This window comes from Culex pipiens, chromosome 3 (assembly GCF_016801865.2).
Source record: "Culex pipiens pallens isolate TS chromosome 3, TS_CPP_V2, whole genome shotgun sequence".
Lineage (NCBI taxonomy): Eukaryota > Metazoa > Arthropoda > Insecta > Diptera > Culicidae > Culex > Culex pipiens.
This window is the reverse complement of record NC_068939.1, coordinates 16,264,581-16,282,154: the sequence shown is the minus strand read 5'-3', so window position 1 is coordinate 16,282,154 and position 17,574 is coordinate 16,264,581. Positions and strand designations below refer to the sequence as shown.

General features: G+C 36.3%; 1 protein-coding gene across 5 annotated transcripts in view; it reads left to right on the top strand.

Annotated features, from left to right (window-relative positions):
- LOC120418013 (protein still life, isoform SIF type 1) overlaps nucleotides 1-17,574 on the top strand; it is a 258,310-nt gene continuing 240,736 nt past the window's right edge. For 3 of the 5 annotated variants that reach the window (XM_052709648.1, XM_052709649.1, XM_052709647.1), the window contains exons 1-9: nucleotides 1-130; nucleotides 217-401; nucleotides 459-577; nucleotides 4,365-4,563; nucleotides 4,637-4,783; nucleotides 10,364-10,780; nucleotides 10,873-11,095; nucleotides 11,156-11,378; nucleotides 11,447-11,663. In XM_052709648.1, coding sequence (XP_052565608.1) covers nucleotides 24-130; nucleotides 217-401; nucleotides 459-577; nucleotides 4,365-4,563; nucleotides 4,637-4,783; nucleotides 10,364-10,780; nucleotides 10,873-11,095; nucleotides 11,156-11,378; nucleotides 11,447-11,663 — 1,837 coding nt within the window. In that variant the 5' untranslated portion in view covers nucleotides 1-23. The remainder of the gene's footprint in view (nucleotides 131-216; nucleotides 402-458; nucleotides 578-4,364; nucleotides 4,564-4,636; nucleotides 4,784-10,363; nucleotides 10,781-10,872; nucleotides 11,096-11,155; nucleotides 11,379-11,446; nucleotides 11,664-17,574) is intronic. The other 2 variants (XM_052709651.1, XM_052709650.1) reach the window with 2 other exon arrangements.

Sequence of the window (17,574 nt, the reverse complement as noted above, 5' to 3'; positions counted from 1 at the left end):
AGGCTGGATGCCCAAGTTGCGCAATGGGTAACAAACTAAGCTGTTCTTGTGCGCCGCTAATACGTAAAGCATATCGGTATGAAGATTCGCCGTGGCAAGCATCGCGTAGACGGGACGGTCATCTCCTGAGGTAGGAGCGCCTGTCTATTGCTTGTTCCGAATGGCTAGACCAGATCATGTCTTAACACACTTTTTCCCCTTCTTTCCGAACCACAGGTTGTGGGCGGAAGTGTTCCACGTGTCGGCCAGCGGCACTGGCACCGTCAAGTGGCAACAGGTGTCCGAGGATCTGGTTCCGGTCAACATCACCTGCATCCAGGACTCGCCCGAGTGCATCTTCCACATCACCGCGTACAACAGCCAGGTGGACAAGATCCTCGACGTGCGACTAATCCAGCCGGGTGGGTAGACTTAGTGTTTTCTTGAAATATTTTTTTTAAATTGCCCAACTCTTTCAGGAACTCGGATCGGCCAGGCGTCGGAATGCTTCGTGTACTGGAAGGATCCCATGACCAGCGATACCTGGGGCCTGAACTTCACCTCTCCTATCGATGCCAAACAGTTCCGCGAATGTTGTGTAAGTATTTCAGACGAGCTGCTGCTAGCCCTATCAACTACTACTCACGGTATCACTACTGTTCAGTGTCTTTGAAATCTGTTTTAACCTATACTAATCAACAAACAGTTTTATTTTTTGAGACAATCTTTCCACGAGTGTATTTTCCTCTTCGAATAAACAATCTATCTAGTGAATAGCACACCCTACACCAAGTCCCGTGATCCTCTGTCCTCCCTGCAAGCCAAAAATCCAAAAAAGAAAAACTCCCCAACACACTAACTAATCTTTCAAAATTTATAAATAAATCGATTATAAAATGTTGCACTATTATTCGCTACAATCACGATTGAGCATTAAAAACCAGGCTTAAAATCCGTACATAAAACAACCTCCCACCAGGCACCAACCGCGAAAAAAACGACACATTCCCTGTCCCAGTTCCAAATCACACCCAAAAAAAAAGGCCAAACATTCCCTAGTCTAAACGATTAAAAAGGGTAGGGAAAGTGAAGAGTTGACTGAAGTTGAAGTTCTGAATCTGTAAAACATCTCTTACCAATGATTAATAATAATACAGAATAATACACTCCTAATAAAAACGCAACCTTGGTTTTGGAAACTATAGAGTTGTTCCAACCAAATGGTTACACTCATGTGAATTGTCCCATGTTAATTATCACGTCTTTTATTGCAAAGTTTCCTAAAACCCGATAAGAATAAACCCTTTGTTCTGTGGGTCAACTGGGTACACTTTAGGACTCGACCTTCTCCGATTTGAACCAATCTTGGAGGGAATGTTCTTCTATCGATAGTTGACAAAAATCTAAAGTTTGGTGCTGATTGGACCATCCCTCTATTTATGGCATCACCCTCTTTTTTGACGATTTTCTATTTTTTTTCTTTTAATCATAAATTTGAAACAATTTTAGCAAAAGACTTTCTACAGGTTGCATTTTATAGAATCTTGTCCAAGGAATTCGATAAAAATAAAATTTTAACACTTAAATGGTTTATTATATTATATTTTCACGATTAATGTATAAAAATTCAGTTTTGTCCGATTCCTTATATTTTTATATGTTTTATTTTATTACCATCGTGTTTCCCGGACAATTTTACATGATAATCAATGTAAACCTCAAACTAAAATGAACTATTGGCGAGATACAGCGATTCAAACTTTTATCAGTAAAATTGCTGTATCTCGCCAATAGTTCATTTTAGTTTGAGGTTTACATTGATTATTATGTAAAATTGTCCGGGAAACAAGATGGTGATAAAATGAAACAAATAAAAATATAAGGAATTGGTCAAAACTGAATTTTTATACATAAAACGTGAAAATATAACGTTAGTTGGCATTTGTTAGTAATTTTATTTATTATCGAATTCTTTGGACAATTTTCCATAAAATGCAACCAGTAGAAAGTCTTTTGCTCAAATAGTGTCAAAGTTATGCTTAAAAGAAAAAAAAAGTTTTTTAGAAAATCTTCAAAAAAGAGAGCGGTGCCAAAAATAATGAAAAAATAATTTTTACTCAAAAAGTAAATTAGTTATACTTTGGTAAAAAGTTGCAACCAATTTGTATGGTTTTGGAAGTCGCAATTTTTATTTTTGTAATATTTCCCATATTCGTCCAGTCTCGAATTTTTTAAGCTCTAAATAAATGTTTAAGAATTTTCTTATTGATGCCCGATAAGCCTACACTTTTGGATCATTAACATCTTGGGAAGTAATAATCCAACGTTAAAAATTATAATTTTGTGAAATTTTCTATAGGATTATTTAGATATTTTTTGAAGTTTATGGCCCAAGTCGAGGGAAGGGGGGCAAACAAATTCAAAATTGTAATTACAAGCCATGGTTTTAACATTTGAATGAAATAATGGTTTAAAAATGCATTTTTGCAATTCCGTCGTGAAACTATTTACTTTTCCTGTCATTCTTAAACGACGAAATAGCCTACTCTTCTGTACCAAAAAAAAAAAACAGAATCGAATAGCAACACTTTTCAAAATAAATGCTGAAAAGTTCTACTTTTCAACACTCAAATGGGTGCTGAAAAGTTGAACTTTTCAGCACTTGTTTCGAAAAGTAACACTTTTCAAAAAAAATGATTTAAACGATTTATTGACAAAATACATGAAAATTTTACATAAAATTTCACTCAGTGTGTGTTTTTTGGAATTGCAAAAAATGTTGTATGAAACTCGTTGCAAAACTTGATTTTTTCAGCACTCTTCGTATTTATCCAACTCAGTGAACCTCGTTGGATAAATGTATGACTCTTGCTGAAAAAATCCTCTTTTTGCAACTTGTTGCAAAAACTACTATTACACCTGCCCAGATGTTTTGCAATCTAAGGTTTTCAAAATATCAAAGATTGGCGAAATATTTTTGTTTTGAAAAAAAAAAACTTTTTGCAGTACTGTACAGTGGAATAACACAAAAAAAATTGTTTATCGATCTCAAATATATAAAATATGATTTTGAACGCAGGAAAATGCTTTTCAAATTATTTTCAGTTCATTAGAAAAATGAGGGGCAACCCCTGATTTTTCGGACCGATTTTAAAGAGGGGCAACATAAACTTAAAAAATATTGGCAACGGTCTAAAAGGTTTTTTTTTTTCATAAAAAAATATATCATTAAATGTTAGAACTTGACTTTTTTTTGTAAAAAAAAAAATATTTTAATTATGCACAATGTGCAATGTACAATGTACATGTTATTGCACATACAAGCAGTCCACGAGCCACAATAATCGTCCAAAGGGTCATTTTTATGCAAATTTGGTGAACTTATAGAAAAAATATTTTCAAAAGTATACGACTTAGTTGTAGGTGTTAAAAATTGAAAAAAATGTCAAATATGGTCCCCAATCTTTATAAATCAAAATTTAGTTTTTGTCTGCTCTAAAACTTTGTAGAACATTGTTACACTTGAGAAAATAAAAATAAGCAAAGTAACAAAAATCGCGAAATTACAAAAATAAAAAAAAATGATTCAAATTAAAAACGTCCTTCTGGGTTATTTCAGATTCAAAAAGTACCTCCTACATTAAATTTCCCATAAAATTACATGTCCCACAATTTTTGACGTTTGGGTAACGGGAAACGGCAGCGATTCTTATACTATTTTCTTATCTTTTTTTTGGATAAAAAAACAAAAAAAAGATAAAAATATGTATTTTATGAATTTTTAAGGGGAAAAGGGAAAATCGCCATGGTGTCCCCAGGTAAGTTTCACTTGGGGTTGGAAGGTTTTTGGGGAGGTGTAAGGTCTAGGATACGCTCTAAGCAAGCGATGTGTAATCGCAAAAACGTCTCATTGTAACCAAATTATTATTGAAACTCTGATGGGACAATTATGTAAATAATATTTCAAAACTTCAAATGCCTTTAGTCTCAGTTGCATTAAAATTCAGGTGGAACAATTTTTGAAAAAAAAACTTTAAAAGGTAAAGTGGGTAATTCTGAGAAATGAAAAAAAGTATTGTTATAAAGAATGATTCGTTGAATGTTCCTATGAAAAATATTGAATTAATTTTAATATGAACAATGCCAGTGCTCAAATCTTGGTGGAAAACTAAACATCTTCCTCAACTCAACAAATCAGTTAACTCTTCAACCTTTCCAATCCCATATCGCACACCAATCCCTTTGTCTTTGTCGTTCGTCATCTATCCTCCTCTCTTTCTCTTTGTCATTCACTTTTACTTCGCACTCACTCGATCACGTTCCCCGTCCGTCCGCCCTCGAAGTCATTTCATGCGCTCCTTTAATAATAGTGCGACGTTTTACAGTCGCCTTCTTTCAAATTTTCACGAAAGGCCTCCTCAAGCTATTCACTAAAACTTGATCCACCCGGCAAGGGCAAGGTAAAAACGAAAAGAAAACCCCTCAGCACGCCGGCCAGCCCGTCGCGGGCACGTGAGCCGCAGTGCACGTGCATGACGGCCGAGCAGTACGCACGCATCCGGGCCCAGGATCCGCGCTACCGAGGTACGGAATCTCGCTGAATGACCAACCCCCTTGTAGCCGCACTCGCTGACTTGAGTTGACTTTATGATTGCAGGATCGTCGACGCTGCCCCGGGCCACCAATCGTGCCACGGAAACGGAAACGCTCAGGAGCGAGAAGATTGCCACGGCCACGTCGAGCACGTCGCTGTACGACAACGTGGGCGCCAACAATACTCAGGGAAATGCCATCAACGCGCAAGGTAAGCAAGGTGGAGAGGGTGGAAAGATTCGGCAGAAATGTTAGACAGGGTCGCGAAGCGACGCCTTTCTCTTCTGACAGATTTTTTTAAAAGAGATATACAGAGCTTCTGATGTCACCAAAAATCAACTAAAAAAACTAACTTAATCCACTTATGTGGTTGTTACCTTCCTCACTTTTTACCAACATTTGGTGATATCAAAGAGTGATATGATGGGTTTGGATACAAATTCTATCTATCTTCTATATATCTTCTATATATATTATATATACAAAATTTCGACGGTTTTGTTCGAACGCGAATCAATTCAACACGGAACGTCCGATCGAGTTGATCATTGTTGCGTTGGTTTCGTATGGTAAGTTCGTGAGTCCAAGGAAGGTTCTTACGCCAAAAAGTTACAAATTTGGCCACTCTGGAACCGATTCCGGAAAATTTGCAGATTGTATGGGAAAGGTTAAAATCAAGTTTTGATCACAGGAGGCTGAATAAGCAAAAAAGTCAAAAACGTCAACAAACGAAAAAAGCCAGAACGAAGTTTGTCAGGTAAGGCTTGTATCTCAATAAAGAAATACACAAATGTCACTTAAGCGGTCATAACTTGAGACTGATCGTTGTCAGATCTTCAATGTTTTGGACTCATTGGAAAGGTCTTTTAATGACCTATCCAACGATGGGTTGGATAATGGATCCGGACATAGTTTACATACATTTAAGTGAGATCCGGCTTCAAAAAAGTACATAAATATCACTTAAGTGGTCATAACTTGAGACAGGGTTGCCAGATCTTCAATGTATTGGACTCAATAAAAAGGTCTTTTGATGACCTATCCAACGATGGGTTGGATGATGGATCCGGACATAGTTTACATACATTTAAGTGAGATCCGGCTTCAAAAAAGTACATAAATATCAATTAAGTGGTCATAACTTGAGACAGGGTTGCCAGATCTTCAATGTATTGGCCTCATTAGAAAGGTCTTTTGATGACCTATCCAACGATGGGTTGGATGATGGATCCGGACATAGTTTACATACATTTAAGTGAGATCCGGCTTCAAAAAAGTACATCAATATCACTTAAGTGGTCATAACTTGAGACAGGGTTGTCAGATCTTCAATGTTTTGGACTCATTGGAAAGTTCTTTTGATTACCTATCTAACAATGGGTTGAATGATGGATCCGGACATAGTTAACATACATTTTAGTGAGATACGGCATCAAAAAAGTACATAAATATCACTTAAGTGGTCATAACTTGAGACAGGGTTGCCAGATCTTCAATGTTTTGGTCTCATTGGAAAGGTTTTTTTGATATCCTATCCAACGATGGGTCGGGTGATGGGTCTGGACATAGTTTACATGCATTTATGTGAGATCCGATTCGCAACTCTGACACTTTTTTATACATAACTTTTGAACTACTTATCAGATCTTCAAACAATTCAATAGTGCAGTATGGGGCACCAAACCGGATCGAATGCATCTTATTTGACTCAAATCGGATCAGCCAGTGCCGAGAAAACTTGGCAAGAATTTTGAGCACCAAGGGGAATACGCACACACATACACACACACACACAGACATTTGTTCAGTTTTCGATTCTGAGTCGATAGGTATACATGAATATAGGTCTACGAACTGTTTTTCAAAAGTTCATTTTTCGAGCAGGATTATAGCCTTACCTCAGTGAGGAAGGCAAAACTTAATTTCAATCACATCAATTATTTATGCTTTCCTCACAACACCATTGCAAAAGCTTATGAATGCATGATGCAAGAAAAAGTCTTTCAAAAAAAGCTGTGTTATGGTAGTTTAAAAATATTCCCGCCAGAGGTCGAAAGTCAATGTTTTGATTTTTGACATCCGAGCCGGAACTGTTGAGGTTGCCTGAAAATATACTTTTTTTGGACATCTATAAGTTTGACATTTTTGAATAAAAGACAACAACTTCCTTGTTTGCTGTGCACGTTCATGGGAAACTGTATGTACCGTCATGAGCGGTGACATTGGGCCTGGGGGTGAGATTGGGTCTAACAAAAAAGCTGAAATTTGTAACATATTTTTTTATAATTGTGATTTTTCTACCAGGATTTGTTTTAACCAAGGCTGCGGAGTCGGGTCATATTTCAAGACTCGACTCCGACTCCGACTTCGGCTTTCTGAGTTAAGCCGAGTCCGACATCCGGTTTTCCACAAATTGTTGACTCCGGCTCCGACTCCGACTCCGACACCTGATCTGTATTTTGAATATTTAAAAAAACTCATTTTCAGCACAACAATTTTCTGAGTAAATTTGAACGTTGTTGTTTGAAAAATTGGAACTATTTTTTTGAAAAAAATGTCCTACATGGGCATTTCGTGGCCTACCCCAATACATATATAATTAAATCTAGAAGAAATATAAATCTTAAGAGAAGCCTTACCACGAGTATTTTAGCAAATTTTGAACATTTATTTTACCTTGAGTGTTTTTGAAATTAGGTGATTTTCCTAAAATCCAGGAGAGTAATGATCTAGAACTTCGAATATCCATTAGAGATTTTTCACAATAAATATTTTTTTATTGGGATGAAAATTCCCTTTTTCAAAAATGCGATTTTGCATCATTACTTTTTCCATGCAAGGCTCCACGCATATTTGTGGCTGCTCATAAAAAAAGGGAATGTAAATACTCGAAAATCTGTTATAGAGGGATTTTATGGTCGAAATGTTCTACAAAATAAAACACGGAAAAAAGTCCCAGATTTTTATTAAACTTATAATCACTGAATGGTGAATTCCAAAACACAGCTTTCGATTATTTTAAAAAAGTTGTTCGGGGAGTAAACAGGCTTTTTTGTGCTAGACTTTAAAAAGAATCAAAATATGGTATTGTACATTTTTTTCACTGATTGTAATTATAAGGAAATAATTTCAAATATTGCAAATATAATTTTAAACATCTCCATTAAATTTGCATTTATTTGTTTAATTTTCAATGTTAAATTAAGTTTATTTTGTGAAGTTTTCTGATATTTTCAATAAAATTATTTTGTGAACATGAAAAACTAGAACAACATTTTTTAATGACCAACATAAAAGTATTTAGCCTTTTGAAAAGTTAAACAAACAGTTGATTCTAAAATATAGAAATTATATCATAAAAATAAGCAGAAAACTTCACGTATCATTCGTGTGTTGCATTGAATAGTTAACGAGATATTGTGAGTTGAAAATATACGCTTATCAAATGACACTGAGAAAAACTCACTTTTCACCTAATTTATAATTTGAGAGCAGCAATCGTTCAACAATTTCAAAAATAAAAGAATATTGTGAGAAATTCATTAGCAGCATTCATAAAATATGTTTTGCTGAAGAGCAATTCTCTACCAAAACCGGAAATGGATTTTATTTGTATTTTTTGATTTGGCTCAAACTTTGTGGGGGCCTTCCCTATGACCAAATAAACTATTTTGTGTGATTGGTTCATCCATACAAGTCTCCATACAATTTTGGCTGCTGTCCATACAAAAATGGTATGTAAATATTCAAACAGCTGTAACTTTTGAGTGAATTTTCTGATCAATTTGGTGTCTTCGGCAAAGTTGTAGGTATTGTTGAGAACTTTTGAGAAAAAATAGGTATACGGAAAAAAATTTTGCAGATGAAACTTCGATTTTTTCCAAAAATCACTGTTTTTTTCAAAACATCATATCTCGGCGGCATAATTTTTGATCATGTTTCTCTATGGCTCAAAAGTTGCGGGTTTTTGTCCCCTTAAACATATCAAAAAATCTCGAAAATAAAAAAATTTTTTTTTGGGAAATTGAGTTTTAGTGAAAAAAAAAGTTGATTTAAAAAATCTGCAAATTTTTTTCCGTGTACCTATTTTTTCTCAAAAGTCCTCAACAATACCTACAAAGCGGCCGTGGCTGACTGGTTACGGTGTTCGCTTTGTAAGCGAATGGTTCTGGGTTCGATTCCCATCTGCTCCCAACGAGAAAGTTAAGAACACATAAATTTGAAATGATGAATATGAACGAAAAATCAAAGTCGCTCGAGGCGGGGTTTAATCCTCCGTCCTTTGGATTGGTAAGCAAAAATGCTAACCACTAGGCCATGACGACTTGGTGAGCGTGGACTGGAATTAGGAATACTGTTACAGAGAGCGAGTTGTGGCGCTATAACCACGGCAAATAGTGTCCAGGGCATTCGTGGAAATACAATGTCCCATCCCAGAGGGTCCCGGAGTACCGGAGTACAACTTTGCTGAAGACACCAAATTGATCAGAAAATTCACTCAAAAGTTACAGCTGTTTGAATATTTACATACCATTTTTGTATGGACAGCAGCAAAAATTGTATTGAGACTTGTATGGGTGAACCAATGACGCAAAATAGCTTATTTGGTCATAGGGAAGGCCCCCACAAAGTTTTAGTCAAATCAAAAAATACAAAAAATAAAAATGGTTGAAATCGGCTGATTTCGTAGAGAGTTGCTCTGAAGTGCTTTTGATTCATATTTTTTTTATGAACTGTCAAAACAATTTTTTAAATAAAATTTCAAATAAACATAGCTTATTTGTAAAATCAACTTAGTGATTTTTTTCCGTGTACTTTGAAAAAAAAAACATTTTTTCTTTTCAAATAAAAAAACCCTTGTGACCACCCTCACGAAATTTGAACATTGACCAAATATATGTTTTTCCTTGTAATTTTGTCCATTTTCTATTTAATTTTGCGATCTGGACTACTGTGCATTGATATCACCCAACAATAAACTATTCAGAAACGATGGTTTGATTCTATTTTCAAAAATTATGCTTTTCTACACATTCTAAAAAAATGATATACGAGCTTTGAAGTGAATAAATTGTTGGAAATTTGAATTATTGCTAGCCATTTCTTTGCATGGAAATTTTCTTAACGAACTATAGTCATCGTAGTAAAGAAAATATTTTTTATTATCAAAGTCAAACCATCCACATTAACGACCCCCGGGTCTTTTTTGGTCTCTTTTGCAAGTTTCTGCTCGAACCTAGGAGTCCGAAGGCTTGAATGGGGAGGGCACCCAAACCTCTTTCTACTCCAAGGAACCTTCCACCCCAGTGTTTGAATTGACGACCTTTGGATTGCGAGTCCAACCGCCGCCAGCGATTCCACCGGAGTAGGCTTGGTTTGGTGTGTTATTTGTACTTATGGCATGGAGACGACTCCTACACCTGGAATGACTTAACGGCCTAACAACCAAGGCCGGGACCGACATTTTACTTCCTCATCCGATGGAAGGTGGGAGCAGATGGAAATCGAACCCAGAATCATACGCTTACAAAGCGGACAGCGTAACCATTCGGTCACGCACTGCCACCCGTGGTTAAATAAAAATAAACAAAAATTCATCGATAGCAAAAACTCTTAAAAGCTTATTAAAATTTGACTTCAAATTTCGAAGTTTCCCATTCGATGTAGCAATTTTTTTTATCAAAAACAAAATTGTGATTAATAAATTCATTAATCACAATTTTGAAACCGGAAACAGACACAAAAAAATTCTGCAAACATTAAAATACTTTTTTGCTCTTCCTCCTCGCAGACACCGGCAACCGGCAAACCAAGTCGCAGGAAACGAGCACGATGACCAACATCGGAACGGGCACGGCGTCGTCGGGTTCGCAGGTGACGCAGAACCACGTCGGCTCCCAGATCGGCCAGGACGACCAGAACTCGAACATGGGCGGTGGTGGAGGCGGCGGAGGTGGAATCAGCATCAACATCAGCGGTGGCGGACAAGGCGGAGGGGGTGGTGGCCAGGAGACTTCAAAATCCGAAGGAACGCAGGCTGGCGGAACGCTGGAACGATCGACGAAGACCACCTCGACGGGGACGGGCACCAGGACGAAGGACTTTGGCGAGGACATGGTGCGGGATCAGCACGACATGCACCACAACATGATCAACAACAATCAGGCCAGACGGAACAAGTCCAAGAGTACCGAGGATATGAATGTCGGTAAGGATGTGGGGGAGAAATGTTTAGGATTTCGATGATAGGGTTGTTTTTGGGGTTGAACTAGCTGAACTTTAATCAATCTTCCCTTGTAGACACCTCAACGATGAAGCGCATGCTGAAGCCGATGCCGAGTGCGGAAAGTCCCGTGACCTCGCCGGAAATGGGTCGCCGTCGGTACAACTACTACAACTCAGCTACCAACACACCCCACACTCACCAGCAGCACCAGCAGATGCACCAAGCGCACATGATGAACAACAACGGAACCATGACGCGAAACTCCTCCAGCCAGAACTCGCGCTTTTCCGGATCAAGGTGGGTGACTTTGACTGTGTGTGTGTGTTCAAGGACTTCCTCTAAACTCTCTTCTTCCAGATCATCTCACGAAATCGGCCGCGGACATCAGCACGGTCCCCGCGGGCTATACCTGGAGCTGGAACGCGAACGAGGCTGCGTCGAGGGCTCCCCACCCTCGGACAACGTCATGTTCGACAACCAGTGCTACGCGACGACCCCGAGCTCGAGCAACGGCAACTCCGACCAGGATCAGCCCCCGTACGGCCGGCAGAGCAGCGGCCGACATTCGCATCATCATCAGGTGAGACACTCTTAGAATTTGCAATGATTTTCCACAAAAAAAAACCAACAACTTTTTACGCTTCGTAGAATCCACCAAACGTGACGCCGACGCCGGGATCGCCGACCTCGCGGCTGCTGCTCGAGTACGAGATGCACCTGCGGAACACGCTGGCCAAGGGCATGGACGCCGAGTCGTACAGTTTGCACACGTTCGAGGCGTTGCTCTCGCAGAGCATGGAGAACCTGGAGCTGGCGGAGAGTCTGCCCGGGTCGAACCAGCGCAGCCCGTACCCGATGAGACGCAGTGAGTAGAAATAGTCAAAGTCTTGGAATGGAATATTTGGAACAGCCCGGGAGTATGTTGACAGCTCCCATACAAACTGAGCGGTACCTCTTTTTTTGTGGGCCCAGTGGGCCTAAGATGACGGTCTTCAATATTATCTAGCAAAACTTTTCAAAATGGCGAATAGTGTTTGCCTTGTTTCGGTATAAAACGACAAAATAAGCAGTCTGGAATCATTTTCTTTAAAAACATGTTTAGAGATACGCCGCGTTCAAATATTAGTCTAGAACAGTTTAAGCAAGCGTGCCGCGAAAGCCGTAAAAAAATGTTTCTCACGCAAATTATAAGTTGCGTATTTTATGGGCAAACTCCGACGAGGTCCACTTACCATCTTTCGGTGAATACGCGCAACTCACGAAAACTGTTATCTTACCCAAGTAACATTTTAGGTTTTAAGTAGGCCATAAAAGCCTGTTTAGGCTTGTATGAAGATTTTCAGAACCATGATAAAACATATAAGTTTAAAAATGTTACTAGGGTAGGGTCCGGCTGATTTGGAATGATCTGAAAATGTAAAATCCGTTTCATTGAAAAAACTAAAAATCAGATCAATTCAGATCAAGAGCAATTCTCTATTCTATTATTATTATTAATATTATTCCATTATTTTTTGTATTTTTTTTTTAATCCAGCTGAAACTTTTCTGCTGCCTTCAGTTTGACCAAAGAAGCCATTTTGCATCATTAGATTGTTAATATACATTTCCATACAAATTTGGCAGCTGTCCATACAAAAATGATGCATGAAAATTCAAAAATCTGTATCTTTTGAAGGAATTTTTTGATCGATTTGGCGTCTTCGGCAAAGTTGTTGGTATGGATAAGGACTACGCTAAAAAAATATACACGGTAAAAAAAATGGTGATTTTTATTTCACTTTTTGTCACTTAAACTAGACTTGCAAAAAAACACACTTTTTATTCATTTTTAACCAACTTTTCAGAAATTTCCAGAATGTGCAAAACATTTTTTACCTAGTTATGAATTTTTGAATCAATACTGATTTAAAAAAAAAATGAAATATAGGTTGCAAAAATTTGTCAACTGTATTTTTCGATTTAACATTTAATTTGCAATCAAAAAGTACTTTGGTGAAATTTTGATAAAGTGCACCGTTTCCAAGTTATAGCCATTTTAGGAAACTTTTTTACAAAATAGTCGCAATTACTCATTTTTTGAAATTAGTGCACATGTTTGCCCACCTTAAAAAAATATTTTTGAAGAGCTGCGAAAATTCTCTATAGTATGCTTTTTTGAACTTTGTTCATACTAAAATATTGCCATGCAAAGGTTTAAAAACAGGAAAATGATGCCTTTTAAGTCTGACCCAAACAACCGTCCATTTTCTAACGTCGATAACTAAGCAACTAATGGTCCGATTTACAATGTTTAAATATGTAACATTTGTGAAATTTTTCAATCTTTTCGAAAACAATATTTTTATTGTTTTTAATCAACACTAACATCAAAAGGGCTAAAAATTAAATATAACAACCTTTTGAAATGTTAGCCTTGATTAAAAAAATTGAAAATATTGATCCTCAACATTATTTTGAATATCATCGATGCTGTTCTCCACAATTTGTTTCAAAATATAATAATCAGACCAAGGTTCTGAAATATTTTCAATAAATTAAAAAAAAAAACTTAGGAATTCGCGGGATTTCCAGAGATATTTGATGAAAAATTCCCTTTTCCTGGAATTTTTGTAACCCTGGGAAATTGGACGCTCTGAACGATGATCATTTGGCCGTTGCAAAAAAAAACAAGTTCATGTCAAACTCCTCTCATAAATGACAAGAAAAATCAAGAAACAAGACAAAAAACTGTTGTATTAAATTACAATTATTAGAATGTTTTGAATATTAATAAAATTAATGCAAGTATTGTTCCGCAAAATAGAATAGATTTTTATTTGTATTTTATCAGAGCTATTTATTAATTTTTCTTTTTAACAGCAATTTCATGTCAAACTGGCAGAAACCAAATGACACATTCTCCGGCAATGTACACCTTAGGATGAAATTTTGAAAAGCGTGTATGAGCTATTTGGATATTTTTCCTCGATTCTAGACTACTTGAAGCTTCAAAAATCATGGTTTTCATTAATTGATCATTTCAATATCATTTTGTACAAGTTGGTTAGGTTATGCATCAATTCGTGATAAAATCATCGTTTTAAAACATTTTTCTAAAAACTCCTGGTTTTCAGCGAAATAAAATCCAAAAAATATTCTTTTGATTGCATTTTGTAGGTTTTTAGTTGTACTAAACGGAAATGTCATGGGTTTGCAGTTTATCTTAAGTTAAGTATTTTTTCAAACTAGTGTAAGTTTATCATTTTATTGCGTTGCAACGTCACGAAAAAGGGACATTTGTTTATGTCAACAAAAAACTAAACATTCAATCATTTTGATATTTCGGATGCTCTTTGTACTTGGAAAGAGCTTTCAAATGCAATCTAGAGCGACTTAATTGGTTGTCTAGATCCAAAGATACAACTGGTTTAAGTTTGCGTTGCAACGTCACGAAATTTTAAATCATATTGGTCACATGGCAAAAAAGGTGTATGCGTAGTTGGTTGTTGAAGATAAAAGGGTACTAAATATTATATATTTGTTATATAATGTTTCCGAGCATATTTAAAGAAGAATTGTACATGGGTCATTCACAAATTCCGTCATTTAAGTTTGATGCAACTCGAAAAAAAAAGTATTTTATGAAACTTGTTGAACAAATCAAAATAGACCGATGTTCACAAGGGGGAAAAATTCTAAAACTTTCAAAAAAGTAATCACGTGGTTACTGGATGGCCCCTTTATGATAAACTGATTTACGTGAGGGTTCATTCCAATACAACGCAATGATTTTTTTTTATCCCACACCTTTATGTAAGTCAAATTACAGTGAAATTCATTAAACAATAAAAATCACGTGATTCGATTATTTTTTTTCACAAACTTTTGTCACTCTGTTGTTGGACGAACTCTTACTTAAATAAGTTGTATGCAACGTTTTGTTGTTCACAATTAAAAATGTTATGTTGCGCAGTTAAACAGTTATATTATTTCCTCAAATTTAATTTAAAAAGCACAAAAGTCAACAAAATAAGTTACGTTGTTTGCAGATCACCCCTTAGGGGCCATTAACAAACGATATGGGCACTTTATTTATAAATTCAAAATAAGCCCTCCTGAAACTTGAAGCTCCTCACCTCCCTTCTAAAACTTCCACGTGTTTTGTAAGTTGCTTAAAACCATTAAAATATTAAGGGAACGTTCTTGCATTACGTAACAAAACATTTATATATTTAGACCCCCTCCACCTCCTGGAAATACATTTCCGATACACTTTTTTTGTATAAATCCTCGAACCCTCCTCCCTCCCCCTTGATATTACGCCGTTACGTAATGCATGGACGTCCCGTTACATAGATAGAGGACGGGAGAGGGGGGGGGGGGGGGGTTCCTTCGTGATGATGGAATAATACAAAAAAAATATTTTGAAAACCCTTTGGAAAACTTCGTAAATCGTACTGCAACTGTGAAAGCAGAATAGGGGGAGGGGGGGGTCTAGCATGGGCAGGCCAATCAATTCACATGTCCTTGTACTGTCTATTAATGTCTTATAATCAAAACTTAACCTACAGTTGTTCAACCTAACAAAAACTATGATTTATTTTGAAACTATAATTTCGTGACGTTGCAACGCAACGAAAAACCCTGTTTTCAAAAACAGAGCGTTGCAACGTCACGAAATGTAAGTGGTCTTTAAAAATCGAGGTTTAATTTTTTCGTAAAACTAATGATTGCATTCGATTTGTTGGCCAATTTTACACTAAAAATGGAAGAAGAACTCCAAATTTGCCGTTTAACAGAGCAGAGTTAATGGCGAAACATGAATTGGGTCAGGATTGAGAAAAAGTCACGCGTTGCAACGTCACGCTACATATTCCCCTCTCAAAAATAGAATATTCGCTTAAAATAATGTTTCAACATTGTTTCTTATAGGAAATTTAATGTACTTTCCGAATCTGTAATAACATATGTACCTATTCAATGCAATTTTTGAGTTACAGCCGAAATACTGAAAAAAGAAAAGTCAAAGCGTTGCAACGTCACGGCGGAATGTGTCAAATACATTTTTTTTGGCTCCGATTTGGGTAAAATTTTGCATCATTGCCCCGAAATTGTCATATTTGGGCATAAGCGTGGTCCTATCCAAGAGAGGAAGGTGCTTAAAAATGTGTTTTTGTCCGATGATCGTCAAAAACAATATGAAAAATCATATTTCTGAATCCTGTTAATAATTATTCACTTTTTTATGGAATATCATACAAAAATATTTAGGGCAAAGTAGTCATCAATGAGACACGGGGAACAATTGTAAAATGGCTCTCACAATTCGTAGTTTCAACCATAATAGTGGCTTTGGTCATGGACGCTCCCTTGAAAAGATATTCATAAATGTTAGATTCTGGTGTGTAAAAGTAAATAATGGACAAAAATTTCTTTTTTGCAATTCCGTCATGAAACTACTTGCTTTTCCTGTCATTCTTGAACGACGAAATTGCCTACTTTTATGTACCAAAAATAACTGAATCGAATAGCAACACTTTTCAAAATAAATACTGAAAAGTTCTACTTTTTAGCACTGAAATGGGTGTTGAAAAGTTGAACTTTTCAGCTCTGGTTTCGAAAAGTAACACTTTTCAACATTTTTTTGATTTAAAAGATTTATTGACAAAATACATGAAAATTTGACTTAAAATTTCACTTAATGGGCGTTTTTGCAATTCCGCTGTGAAACTGTCAACTTTTCCTGGCCTTCTGAAGAAATGAAACGGCCTACTTTTTCCTACCAAAAATAACAGAATCGAATAGCAACACTTTTCAAAATAAATGCTGAAAAGTAAAACTTTTCAGCACTGAAATGAGTGCTGAAAAGTTGAACTTTTCAGCACTTGTTTCGAAAAGTAAAACTTTTCAACATTTTTTTTATTTAAACGATTTATTGGAAAAATACATGAAAATTTTACTTAAAATTTCACTCAATGAGTGTTTTTCGGAATTGCAAAAAATATTGTATGGAACTCGTTGCAAAACTTGATTTTTTCAACACTCGTCGTATTTATCCAACTCGGTGAACCTCGTTGGATAAATGTACGACTCGTGCTGAAATAGTAGTTTATGCAACAAGTTGCAAAAAGAAGATTTTTTCAGCACGAGTCGTACATTTATCCAACGAGGTTCAGCGAGTTGGATAAATACGGCGGGTGATGAAAAAAACAAGTTTTGCAACGAGTTCCATACAACGATTTTTTGCGATTCTGAAAACACCATTTAAAAAAAATTATAAGACAAATTACCATTCATTGAGTCAATGAATCGTTTAAATTAAAAAAAAAAACAATGTTGAAAAGTATAACTTTTGCAAACAATGGGTGCTGAAAAGTAGAATTTTTCAGAATTTGTTTTGAAATGGGTTACTATTCAATTCTGTTATTTTTGGTACAGACAAGTAGGCTGTTTCGTTATTCAAGAGTGACAGGAAAAGTAAGTAGTTTCACGACGGAGTTGCAAAATGTAACATTTATCAACCAGCTGTCTCATTGTTCCTGCCAAGTACGTCTACAATGAGACAGTTAAATAACTCTGACTGTAGACGTAAGATCGATCTCTTATTTTGGTCAATGTCAGAACACATGAAAAATGCAACAAAAAGCTCATGCTGGTAAAAAAAATACAAAATCGTCGAAAATTGAAAACCCAAAGTGTCTCATTGATTACTACCCTACAGCTGTGAGCTTTTTAGTCCCTCCCACCCCCAACAAAGTTTTCAATAAATCTATAAGAAAAATTTAACAGCGACAA